The sequence below is a fragment of the Heterodontus francisci genome, chromosome 3, assembly GCF_036365525.1.
Source record: "Heterodontus francisci isolate sHetFra1 chromosome 3, sHetFra1.hap1, whole genome shotgun sequence".
Classification (NCBI taxonomy): domain Eukaryota; kingdom Metazoa; phylum Chordata; class Chondrichthyes; order Heterodontiformes; family Heterodontidae; genus Heterodontus; species Heterodontus francisci.
Genome location: NC_090373.1, coordinates 100,549,266 through 100,563,080, shown reverse-complemented (window position 1 = coordinate 100,563,080; position 13,815 = coordinate 100,549,266). Strand labels below are relative to the sequence as shown.

The 13,815-nt window shown below is 44.6% G+C and overlaps 1 protein-coding gene across 2 annotated transcripts in view; it reads right to left on the bottom strand.

Moving 5' to 3' along the window:
• The window catches only part of arhgap18 (Rho GTPase activating protein 18), a 114,831-nt gene that overhangs the window by 65,128 nt on the left and 35,888 nt on the right, over positions 1 to 13,815 (bottom strand). For both annotated transcript variants that reach the window (XM_068025145.1, XM_068025148.1), the window contains exons 2-3: positions 13,122 to 13,321; positions 3,037 to 3,242 (exon numbers count right to left, since the gene is read on the bottom strand). In XM_068025145.1, the coding sequence (XP_067881246.1) occupies positions 3,037 to 3,242; positions 13,122 to 13,321 (406 nt within the window). The remainder of the gene's footprint in view (positions 1 to 3,036; positions 3,243 to 13,121; positions 13,322 to 13,815) is intronic.

The following is a 13,815-nucleotide window of genomic DNA, read 5'->3' as shown; positions in this document are numbered from 1 at the left end:
CATAGATGGACTAAGGTCTTGAATCATGGAGAGCCTTGGAAGGCAATGAGGGGAAAACACAGTTGGCATGTAGTGATATAATATGTGACATGGCATGAAGTACGATATGTGATGCAGGTAGGTTTTTCTACCTGAGCTAAAATCATGAGTCTAGAAATTATTTTTGGTGATATCAGCAAACAAACTATTAATGGTTTTGTATGGCATTTTTTTTTAGCAATTTAAGTAGGACAATTAACCCATTTTATTTTAAATGTGTTTAAATATAATACTTGACAGAGGAATGTCAGATGAACAAGTTTTCATCTGCTTTTATCACCATCAGTAATGTTGACACTTTGATGATTTGAGCCAGTCAGTAAAGCATGACTTTTTTGTGCTACAGATAGAAACATACTTAAAATACATATTTTTTAATTTTTTATATTATATATTTTTATATATCATAGAATAGTTACAGCACAGAAGGAGGCCATTCTGCCCATTGCATCCATGCCAGTTCTCTGCAACAGCAACTCACCTAGTCCCACTCCCCCACCTTTTCCCCATAACCTTACAACTTTTTTCTCTTCAGATATTATCCAATTCTCTTTAGAAAGCCATGATTGAATCTGCCTCCATCACACTCTCAAGCAGTGCATTCCAGATCCTAACCACTTGCTGCGTAAAAAGGTTTTTCCTCATGTTGCCGTTGCTCCTTTTGCCAATCACCTTAAATCGGTGTCCTCTGGTTCTCAGTCCATCTGTCATCAGGAACAATTTCTCTCTATCTACTCTGTCCAGACCCCTGATCATTTTGAACACCTCTACGAAATTTCCTCTTAACCTTCTCTTCTCCATGGAGAACAGACCCAGCTTCTCCAATCAATTTACGTAACTGAAGCTCCTCATCCCTGGAATCATTCCTGTGAATCTTTTGTCTACTGTCTCTAATTCTTCACATCCTTCCAAAGGTGTCCTGCCCAGAATTGAACACAATACTCCAGTTGAGGCCGAACCAGTGTTTCATACAGGTTCATCATAACGTCCTTGCTTTTGTACTCTATGCCCCTATTTATAAAGTCCAGGATCCCATATTCTTTATTAACTACTTTCTCAACCTGCCCTGCAACCTTCAATGATTTGTGCACATAGATCCCAGGTCTCTCTGCTCCTGCACCCCCTTTAGAATTGTATCTTTTATTTTATATTGCCTCTCCTCATTCATCCTAGCAAAGTGAATCACTTCACACTTCCCTGCATTAAATTTCATCTGCCACGTGCCTGCCCATTCCACCAGCCTGTCTATTTCCTTTTGAAGTTTATCACTATCCTCCTCATGGTTCACAATACTTCTAAATTTTGTGTCATTTGCAAATTTTGAAATTGGTATAGGTACAGATGTCCTTTGTGGATCCCATAAGTGATGTAGTAAAAATTGGGAACTTGCTGTATGGAAAAACAGGAGCTCAAAATCCAGTCTCATTGCTCTTTGGTACATTCCAATACATTGTGCCATTGCACCACCCATCATGGTCTTTAAGATATTGGACAGGAGAGATCACTTTTTATGGTCATTATTTAATTTATCACCTTGTAAATTGTTGTCCATCTTCAGTTTACTTACCTTTTACATGCTGCTAGACTACAATGAATGTTCACTGTAGAAAAAAAACAGGAGATAGATTGCACCAGCTGTGACTCTCTCCTCTGACTTTCCCTCCTCTTGCCTCCACTGTGCAGTTCTTAATGTTCACGGTTTAATATTCCATTTTCCTTGATTCTTTGAATGCTTGGGACAATTTTCCACATGAAAGGCACTAAATAAATGCAAACTGTTGTTGTCACTATGCCACTGTTACGACCAAGTGAGAAATGTGTCCAGGGGTCCCTCTCAGTCTTCACCTGGTCTTACCATAACAGGGTTTAATTTTAAACACACCATGCGATACCCACATGCAAATAGAGTCAGAAAAGAGCAGAAGAAAAATAAAGTGGAATGTTTGAGGCAATATCTGAAGAGTTTTTGTTACTGTTCTTTGAGCTCACTGTAGAGTCCTTGATTGTGGGTAGATCTTGCTTTTCATTGGGGCCCAGTATTCTTCTTAAACCTTGTTCGCTGTAGGAGACATTTCTCTCGAAAGGTTCATGTGTCTTCAGTGGATTCAGAGGTTTGTAAGAAAGAGATGGGAGCAGGCAGACAGGAGAGGCTGTGGCAAGCCAGCCAAGAGAGATCTTCTCAGTCCAGGAGCATTCTGCTTTATGCCCAAACTGTTTTTACAAATTCAAAAAACTCAGATTGCCCAGGAGATTAGTCATGTGACTAGCTGGTTTGACCATGTCCATTTGTGTATTCGGCCATCTTAGCAGTCAACCTGGAATGCGAGCTCCCCCACCTTCAACGTCTGGTGATCAAAAGTCCATTGTGGGTTAAATATGTCAGGGAATGGCTGCTTTGTCCTTCCAAACACTGTCTGTTAATACGCAAATGTCTTTTCCAGCCACAGCTGATCTGTTTAACAAGTCCTTTCTTCACTCCAGTAACAATTTAAAATAAATCTTCATGACAAAATTAATGTGCCTCATTCTTGGCAGGTGGGGGCCTAGCATGACACCAAATAATGATCCTGAAATTCTGTAGGTGTTCTCCCGATCTCCCTGTGCTGGGAGGTTGCCGGAACCCACAGAGAAATGGTGCAAATGGCTGATAACACTGTCCCTCTAGGAGTTCTGCTGCTTTCCCGCATACTTACTCTAAATTACAGCAGAAAATCAGGAGAACTCCATAAAGTTTCAGGCTGGCAACAAGAACCAGTATTGCTAATGCATATTTTGTGTCTTTGTGCCTTTAACTGTGATGTTCATTCTTTGCCTTTGCCCCTACAAGCCCTGCCAATTTCAGAGCTTGCTCCTCACTATACAGGGAGAACTGTCTTAACGTTGGCAATTCCTGTGATTAAACTCTCCATCACATGAGCCCTCTTTCTGTGATCTAAACTTCAAGAGAATGAGAGACCTGCTTCACCGATTTCTTTGAAACCAAATGTGCCCTCCTACCTGTGGACTAAAGATGTCCCTGACATCAGGGAAGTGTTGCTTGTTCTTTTTCTTCATTGTCATTGTAAATGTTTCCACTCTTCTCTGAACAGCTTCCGCTTGGGTGCGGGTTAGGGTGGACAGTAATGCTATGCTCTCTTGGGTGTCTCCACTAACTAGGCCTGAAAGGCCTGCATCCTTTAGCCACTCTGCCTCCACTTCTCCCTCTGCACAGGAAGCAAAAGAAAAAAAATGGAATGAAGGACAAATAGTAACAATAAAGAAAATTAAATAATCTTTCAGTAAAAAAAAATCTACTCCTTATAATCTGGTGTTAGATTTTGAAATGCAACTGGGAGTCATTTTCAAATCTTAATCTTTCAAGTCCTGTAAATAAGTTTACTTACCCAGGCACTGTAGGTTTTGGGCCTGCTAACAAGTTTATCTAATGTGTAGCCCTCTTCCTGGTTGAATAGTAAAATACATATCAAGAATTGGGCTGCTCTTCCCTCTAACCCAAACATTTCAATCTTCCAAATTTTGAGCTTTTGATTGGCTTAAAGGTGAAATCATAAACATCTAGTTCTTTTCAAAAAAGCAAATAAAAGACTTAGGCCGTAAATTTCGGAGGGGTTCTCCTGAATCACCTGCCATAACTTTGACAGGAGACTGGTGGAGCTCCCAGAGAAATGGCTGGAAATGGCAATGAATAGTGATCAGTTCAGGCTGGGTGGCAGAGGCATTGGCATCACCATTCAATTATACAAAACTGCTACACAAAAGTTGAAAAAGAATAACACCAGACGGAACACCTGGCATCGACCTAGGCACCAGAAACGACAATGGCAAACCCAACCCTGCCAACCCTGCAATGTCCTCCTCACAAACATCTGGGAGCTTGTGCCAAAATTGGGGGAATTGTCCCACAGGTAAGTCAAGCAATAGCCTGACAGGATCATACTCATGGAAACATATCTTACATCCAATGTCCCAGACACCACCACCGTCATTCCTGGGTATGTCCTGTCCAAAGGGCAGGACAGACTCGCCAGAGGTGGCAGCACAGTGGCATACATTTGGGGCGGAGTTGCCCTGGGAGTCCTCAACATTGACTCCAGAACCTGACTTGTAGGAAAGTCTACATCAGACCAGTGGGAGTCATTCAAAGAGGAAATAGTGAGAGTTCAGAGCCAACATATACCCGTTCAGGTGAAGGGTAGGACCAACAAGTCCAGGGAACCCTGGACGTCAAGGGATATAGAGGATTGGATCAGGAAAAAAAAGGAGGCCTATGGCAGATTCAGAGCGCTGAAAACAGCGGAGACCCCAGAGGAGTACAGAAAGTGTAGGGGGGTACTTAAAAAAGTAAGGAGAGCGAAGAGGGGACATGTAAAAACACTGGCGGGCAAGATAAAGGAAAATCCTGAGGCATTTTATGAGTATATTAAGGGCAAAAGGATAAACAGGGAAAGAATAGGGCCCATTAGGGACCAAAGTGGCAATCTGTGGAGCCGGAGGATATAGGTGAGGTTTTAAATGATTACTTTTCATCTGTGTTCACTATGGAGAAGAACGAAGTCGGTGTAGAGATCAGGGAGGGGGATTGTGATATATTTGAACATATTAGTATTGAAAGGGAGGAAGTATTAGCTGTTTTAGCGGGCTTAAAAACAGATAAATCCCCAGGCCCAGATGAAATGTATCCCAGGCTGTTATGTGAGGCAAGGGAGGAGATAGCAGGGGCTCTGAAACAAATTTTCAAATCCTCTCTGGCCACAGGAGAGGTACCAGAGGACTGGAGGATAGCAAATGTGGTACCATTATTCAAGAAGGATAGTAAGGATAAACCAGGTAATTACAGGTCAGTGAGTCTGACATCAGTGGTTGGGAAACTATTGGAAAAAATTCTGTGGGACAGGATTAATCTCCACTTGGAGAGGCAGGGATTAATCAGGGATAGTCAGCATGGCTTTGTCAGGGGGAGATCATGTCTAACTAACTTGATTGAGTTTTGCTGCAGGGATGATGTAGGAGGGAGGGTTTTGGTTTCCTGGATAATTGGGGCTCTTTCTGGGGTAGGTGGGACCTCTACAAACAGGATGGTCTTCACCTGAACCAGAGGGGTACCAATATCCTGGGGGGGAGATTTGCTAGTGCTCTTCGGGGGGGTTTAAACTAATTCAGCAGGGGAATGGGAACCTAAATTGTAGTTCCAGTGTTCAGGATGTTGAGAGTAGTGAGGTCAGGGATAAGGTTACAAGGACGCAAGAGGGCACTGGCAAGCAAGAACTTGGTTTAAAGTGTGTCTACTTCAACGCCAGGAGCATCCGGAATAAGGTGGGTGAGCTTGCAGCATGGGTTGGTACCTGGGATCTCGATGTAGTGGCCATTTCGGAGACATGGGTAGAGCAGGGGCAGGAATGGATGTTGCAAGTTCCGGGATTTAGATGTTTCAGTAAGAACAGAGAAGATGGTAAAAGGTGGGGGGGGGTGGCATTGTTAATCAAGGAGAGTATTACAGCGGCAGAAAGGACGTTTGAGGACTCGTCTACTGAGGTAGTATGGGCCGAGGTTAGAAACAGGAGAGGAGAGGTCACCCTATTGGGAGTCTTCTATAGACCTCCGAATAGTTCCAGAGATGTAGAGGAAAGGATAGCGAAGATGATTCTCGACAGGGGCGAGAGCAACAGGGTAGTTGTTATGGGGGACTTTAACTTTCCAAATATTGACTGGAAATACTATAGTTCGAGTACTTTAGATGGGTCAGTTTTTGTCCAGTGTGTGCAGGAGGGTTTTCTGACACAGTATGTAGACAGGCCAACCAGGGGTGATGCCACATTGGATTTGGTACTGGGTAATGAACCCGGCCAGGTGTTAGATTTAGATGTAGGTGAGCACTTTGGTGATAGTGATCACAATTCGGTTAGGTTTACCTTAGCGATGGGCAGGGACAGGTATATACCGCAGGGCAAGAATTATAGCTGGGGGAAAGGAAATTATGATGCGTAGGATGGGGAAGGAAACTGCAGGGGATGGGCACAATCGAAATGTGGAGCTTATTCAAGGAGCAGCTACTGCGTGTCCTTGATAAGTATGTACCTGTGAGGCAGGGAGGAAGTTGTCGAGCGAGGGAGCCGTGGTTTACTAAAGAAGTTGAAGCGCTTGTCAAGAGGAAGAAGAAGGCTTATGTTAGGATGAGACGTGAAGGCTCAGTTAGGGCGCTTGAGAGTTACAAGCTAGCCAGGAAGGATCTAAAGGGAGAGCTAAGAAGAGCAAGGAGAGGACACGAGAAGTCATTGGCGGATAGGATCAGGGAAAACCCTAAGGCTTTCTATAGGTATATCAGGAATAAAAGAATGACTAGAGTTAGATTAGGGCCAATCAAGGATAGTAGTGGGAAGTTGTGTGTGGAATCAGAGGAGATAGGGGAAGCGTTAAATGAATATTTTTCGTCAGTATTTACAGTAGAGAAAGAAAATGTTGTCGAGGAGAATATTGAGATACAGACGACTAGGCTAGATGGGATTGAGGTTCACAAGGAGGATGTGTTATCAATTTTGGAAAGTGTGAAAATAGATAGGTCCCCTGGGCCAGATGGGATTTATCCTAGGATTCTCTGGGAAGCTAGGGAGGAGATTGCAGAGCTTTTGTCCTTGATCTTTATGTCGTCATTGTCGACAGGAATAGTGCCGGAAGACTGGAGGATAGCAAATGTTGTCCCCTTGTTCAAGAAGGGGAGTAGAGACTGACTTGTAATTATAGACCTGTGAGCCTTACTTCGGTTGTGGATAAAATGTTGGAAAAGGTTATAAGAGACAGGATTTATAATCATCTTGAAAAGAATAAGTTCATTAGCGATAGTCAGCACGGTTTTGTGAAGGGTAGGTCGTGCCTCACAAACCTTATTGAATTTTTCGAGAAGGTGACCAAACAGGTGGATGAGGGTAAAGCAGTGGATGTGGTGTATATGGATTTCAGTAAGGCGTTTGATAAGGTTCCCCACGGTAGGCTATTGCAGAAAATACGGAAGTATGGTGTTGAAGGTGATTTAGAGCTTTGGATCAGAAATTGGCTAGCTGAAAGAAGACAGAGGGTGGTGGTTGATGGCAAATGTTCATCCTGGAGTTTAGTTACTAGTGGTGTACCGCAAGGATCTGTTTTGGGGCCACTGCTGTTTGTCATTTTTATAAATGACCTGGAAGAGGGTGTAGAAGGGTGGGTTAGTAAATTTGCAGATGACACTAAGGTCGGTGGAGTTGTGGATAGTGCCGAAGGATGTTGTAGGGTACAGAGGGACATAGATAGGCTGCAGAGCTGGGCTGAGAGATGGCAAATGGAGTTTAATGCGGAAAAGTGTGAGGTGATTCACTTTGGAAGGAGTAACAGGAATGCAGAGTACTGGGCTAATGGGAAGATTCTTGGTAGTGTAGATGAACAGAGAGATCTTGGTGTCCAGGTACATAAATCCCTGAAAGTTGCTACCCAGGTTAATAGGGCTGTTAAGAAGGCATATGGTGTGTTAGCTTTTATTAGTAGGGGGATCGAGTTTCGGAGCCACGAGGTCATGCTGCAGCTGTACAAAACTCTGGTGAGACCGCATCTGGAGTATTGCGTGCAGTTCTGGTCACCGCATTATAGGAAGGATGTGGAAGCTTTGGAAAGGGTGCAGAGGAGATTTACGAGGATGTTGCCTGGTATGGAGGGAAGGTCTTACGAGGAAAGGCTGAGGGACTTGAGGTTGTTTTCGTTGGACAGAAGGAGGAGGAGAGGTGACTTAATAGAGACATATAAGATAATCAGAGGGTTAGATAGGGTGGATAGTGAGAGTCTTTTTCCTCGGATGGTGATGGCAAACACGAGGGGACATAGCTTTAAGTTGAGGGGTGATAGATATAGGACAGATGTTAGAGGTAGTTTCTTTACTCAGAGAGTAGTAGGGACGTGGAACGCCCTGCCTGCAACAGTAGTAGACTCGCCAACTTTAAGGGCATTTAAGTGGTCATTGGATAGACATATGGATGAAAATGGAATAGTGTCGGTCAGATGGTTTCACAGGTCGGCGCAACATCGAGGGCCGAAGGGCCTGTACTGCGCTGTAATGTTCTAATTCTAATTCTAATTCAAGGAGGTGACTAGATGTGTAGATGAGGGTAAGGCAGTTGATGTAGTCTACATGGACTTCATTAAGGCTTTTGATAAGGTCCCATATGGGAGATTGGTTAAGAAGGTAAGAGCCCATGGGATCCAGGGCAATTTGGCAAATTGGATCCAAAATTGGCTTCGTGGCAGGAGGCAGAGGGTGATGGTCGAGAGTTGTTTTTGCGAGTGAAAGCCTGTGACCAGTGGTGTATCGCAAGGATCTGTGCTGGGACCCTTGCTGTTTGTAGTGTACATTAATGATTTAGATGTCAATAAAGGAGGTATGATCAGTAAGTTCACAGATCACACGAAAATTGGTGGTGTTGTAAATAGTGAGGAGGAAAGCCTTAGATTACAGGACAATACAGATGGGCTGGTAAGATGGGCGAAGCAGTAGCAAATGGAATTTAATCCTGAGCAGTGTGAGGTGATGCATTTTGGGAGGACTAACAAGGCAAGGGAATATGCAGTGGATGGTAGGACCCTAGGAAGTACAGAAGGTCATAGATCACTGAAGGCAGCAGCACAGGTGGATAAGGTGGCTAGAAAGGCATATGGGACACTTGCCTTTATTAGCCAAGTCATAGAATATAAGACCAGGGAGGTTATGATGGAGCTGTATAAAACACTAGTTAGGACACAGCTGGAGTACTGTGTACAGTTCTGGGCATCACACTGGAGAGGGTGCAGAGCAGATTCACCAGAATGTTGCCTGGGCTGGAGCATTTCAGCTATGAAGAGAAACTGGATAGGCTAGGGTTGTTTTCCTTAGAGCAGAGAAGGCCGAGGGGGAACATGATTGAGATATACAAAATTATGAGGGTCATTGTTAGGTTAGATAGGAAGAAACCTTTTCCCTTAGCGTAGCTGTTAATAACCAGGGGGCATAAATTTAAGGTAAGGGGCAGGAGGTTTAGAGGGGATTTGAGGAAATTATTTTTCACCCAGAACATGGTTGGAATTTGGAACACACTGCCTGAAGAGGTGGTAGAGGCAGGAACCCTTACAACATTTAAGAAGTATTTAGATGAGCACTTGAAATGCCATAGCATACAAGGCTACAGGCCAAGTGCTTGAAAATGGGATTAGAATAGATCACTGCATGATGGCCGGCATAGACACGATGGGCCGAAGGGCCTGTTTCTGTGCTGTATGACTCTATGACTATGACTCTAACCCATGAAGTCTCATGGCATCAGGTCAAACACGGGCAAGGAAACCTCCTGATTACCACCTAACACCCTCCCTCAGTTCGTGAATCAGTGCTCCTCCATGTTGAGCACCAATTGGATGCACTGACGGTGGCAAGAGCGTAGAATGTACTCTGGGTGGGGGACTTCAATGTCCACCAAGAGTGGCTCTGTAGCACCACTGCTGACAGAGCTGACCCAGTCCTGAAGGACATAACTGCTAGACTGGGTCTACAGCAGGTGGTGAGGGAACCAACAAGAGGAAAAAACCTACTAAACCTTGTTCTCACCAATCTACCAGTGCAGATGAATCTGTCCAAGACAGTATTGGTAGGAGTGACCTCCACACAATACTTGTGAAAACAAAGCTCCAGCTTCACACTGAGGATACACTTCATATGTTGTGTGGCACTACCACCGTGCTAAATGGGATAGATTCAGAACAGATCTGGCAGTTCAAAACTGGGCATCCATGAGGCGCTGTGGACCATCAACAGCAGCAGAATTGTACTCAACCACAATCTGTACCATCATGACCTGGCATATCCCCCCACTCTACCATTACCATAGAGCCAAGGGATCAACCCTGGTTCAATGAAGAGTGCAGGAAAGCATGCAATGAGCAGCACCAGGCATACCTCAAAGTGAGGTGTCAGCTGGTGAAGCTACAACACAGGACTACTTGTATGCCAAACAATGGAAGCAGCATACAAAACACAGGACTCAGCGTTCCCACAACCAACGGATCAGATCAAAGTTCTGCAATCCTGCCACATCCAGTCGCGAACGGTGGAGGATAACGAAACAACTAACAGGTTAAGATGGCTCCACAAATATCCCCATCCTCAATGATGTTGGAGCCCAGTACATCAGTGCAAAAGACAAGGCTGAAACATCTGCAACCATCTTCAGTCAGAAATCCTAAGTAGATTATCTATCTTGGTCTCCTCCCGAGGTCCCCAGCATCACAGATGTCAGTCTTCAGCCAACTGGATTCATTCTATGTGATATCAAAAAAGGGCTGAAGGTACTGGATACAGCAAAGGCTCTGGGCCTCTGACAAATTCCCAGCAGTAGTACTGAAGACATGTGCTCCAGAACTAGCCGTGCCCCTAGCCAAGCTGTTCCAGTACAGCGACAACACTGGCATCTACCCAACAAGGTGGAAAATTGCCCAGGTATATCCTGACAACTAAAAGCAGAACAAATCCAATCTGGCCAATTACCACCCCATCAGTCTATGTTTGATCAGCAGCAAAGTTTTTTTTATTCATTCATGGGATATGGGCATCACTGGCCAGGCCAGCATTTATTGCCCATCCGTAATTGCCCTCGAGAAGGTGGTGGTGAGCTGGCTTCTTGAACCACTGCAGTCCATGTGGAGTAGGTACACCCACAGTGCCGTTAGGAAGGGAGTTCCAGGATTTTGACCCAGCGACAGTGAAGGAATGGCGATATAGTTCTAAATCAGGATGGTGTGTGACTTGGAGGGGAACTTGCAGGTGGTGGTGTTCCCATGTATTTATTGCCCTTGTCCTTCTTGTTGGTAGAGGTCATGGGTTTGGAAGGTGCTGTCTCAGGAGCCTTGGTGCATTGCTGCAGTGCATCTTGTAGATGGTACACACTTCTGCCACTGTGCGTCGGTGGTGGAGGGAGTGAATGTTTGTAGATGGGGCATTAATCAAGCGGGCTGCTTTGTCCTGGATGGTGTCGAGCTTCTTGAGTGTTGTTGGAGCTGCACCCATCCAGGCAAGTGGAGAGTATTCCATCACACTCCTGACTTGTGCCTTGTAGATGGTGGACAGGCTTTCGGGAATCAGGAGGTGAGTTACTCGCCTCAGGATTCCTAGCCTCTGACCTGCTACGGTATTTATATGGCTACTCCAGTTCAGTTTCTGGTCAATGGTAGACCCTAGGATGTTGATAGTGGGGGATTCAGCGATGGTAACGCCGTTGAATGTCAAGGGGAGATGGTTAGATTCTCTCTTGTTGGAGATGGTCATTGCCTGGCACTTGTGTGGCGCGAATGTTACTTGCCACTTCTCAGCCCAAGCCTGGATATTGTCCAAGTTTGCTGCATTTCTACACGGACTGCTTCAGCATCTGAGGAGTCACGAATGGTGCTGAACATTGTGCAATCATCAGCGAACATCCCTGATGGAAGATGTCGTCAACAGTGCTATCAAACGTCACTTAAACGGCAACAACCTGCTCATTTATACTCAGTTTAGATTCCACCAGGGCCACTTGGGTTCCACCAGGGCCATCATCTCCCAAACTCATTTCAGCCTTGGTCCAAACTGGGACAAAAGAGCTGAACTCGAGAGGTGAGGTTAGAGTTACTGCCCTTGACATCAAGGCAGCATTTGACTGACTGTGGCATCAAGGAGCCCTTGCCAATTTGAAGTCAATGGAAATCGTGGGGAAACTCTCTACTGGTTGGAGTCATACCTAGCACAAAGAAAGATGGTTGTGGTTGTTGCAGACAATTCATCTCAGCTCCAGGATATCACTGCAGGAGTTCCTCAGGGTAGTGTCCTAGGCCCAACCATCTTCAGCTGCTTCATAAATGACCTTCCCTCCAATCAAAAGGACAGATGTGGGGATGTTCGCTGATCCCCCTTTCATAACTCCTCAGATACTGAAGCAATTGTGTCCAAATGCATTGAGACTTGGACAACATTCAGGCTTGGAATGTTGAGTGGCAAGTAACATTCACGCCACACAAGTGCCAGGCAATGACGATCTCAAACAAGAGAGAATCTAACCATCTCCCCTTGACTTTCAATGTCACTACCACTGCCATCAACATCTTGGGGGTTACCATTGACCAGAAACTGAACTGGACCAGCCACATAAATACTGTGGCTACAAGAGCAGGTAAGAGGCTGGGAATTCTGTGGCGAGTAACCCACCTTCTGACACCCGAAAGCCCGTCCACCATCTACAAGGCACAAGTCAGGAGTATGATACAATACTCTCCACTTGCCTGGATGAGTGCAGCTCCAATAACACTCAGGAAGCTCACCATCCAAGACAAAGCGGAGCGCTTGATCAGTACCCCACCCATCACCTTAAACATTCCCTCCCTCCACCACCAACACACAGTAGCAACAGTGTGTAACATATACAAGGTGCACTGCAGCAACTCACCATGCCTTCTTCAGCAGCACCTTCCAAACCTGTGACTTCTTCCACCTAGAAGGAGACACGTGGGAACACCACACCTGCAAGTTCCCCTCCAAGTCATACACCATCCTGACTCGGAAATATATTGCTGTTCCTTCATTGTTGCTGCATCCAAATCCTGGAACTCCCTCCCTAACAGCACTGTAAGTGTACCCGCACCAGATGGACTGCAGCGGTTCAAGAAGGCAACTCACCATCACCTTCTCAAGGGCAATTAGGGATGGGTAACAAATGCTGGTCTTGCCAGTGATACCCACATCCCATGAAATGAATTAAAAACAAAATCATGCTCTAGATATGCAAATAATCCTATCCCTGTTCTGCTGTGCTTACACTCGTGAAGTGGGCCCTCTCAGAATTTCATAGCCAAGTGTTCTTTAATTTGTTGTTAGAATTTTAAATATACATTTTAATTTTATAGTTATTACAGTAATAAAGCTATTTTTACCGTATCGTGTTATTTTCAGCATCATCCTGTGGGAATGAAGGAAGTCTTGTCTGAAATTATTAAACTAGCTTAAAAATGATATAGTAGTTTTGATTCAGTTGAGTTACATTATAGGAATTATCTAAATAGATTTCACATACCATCGGGCACTTTCATGGCCACCTCTTCTTGCTCTTCCTGGCCATTTTCCTGGGTCGTCTGGATGTGTTCCACTTCACTCCAGTAGTCATCCATGGAGAGTTCATCCAGAGAATCCTGGGAATATGACCGTTCATACTGAGGCTTCTCCATAGTGTCTCTGGAATGCACTTGGTTCATACTATACTGCCCATATCTTCGACTGTAAAGCAAAGAACACAGGTCTTTAAAAAGAGCTGCTTCATGTTACAACATTACCTAAAATAGAATAACCTTTGTTCATAGAACTTATCTTTACAGAAGCTTAGCTGAAACTGGATGAAGCTAATTTTATCAAAGGTTTGATAAATCTGTTACTAGTGTGTAGAAATAAAAACGTAAGAATTAGGAGCTGGAGTAGGCAATTCAGCCCCTCGAGCCTGCTCCGCCATTCAATACGATCATGGCTGATCTCATCTTGGCCTCAACTCCACTTTGCTGCCCGTTCTCCATAACGCTTCAACCCATTACTAATTAAAAATCTGTCTATCTCCTCCTTAAATTTACTCAATGTCCCAGCATCCACCGTCCTCTGGGGTAGTGAATTCCACAGACTCACGGTCTATAGTTTCCTACTTTCTGCCTTCCTCCTTTTTGAATAAGGGCATTATATGAGCATTTTTCCAATCCACTGGAACATTTCCCACATCCAGGGAA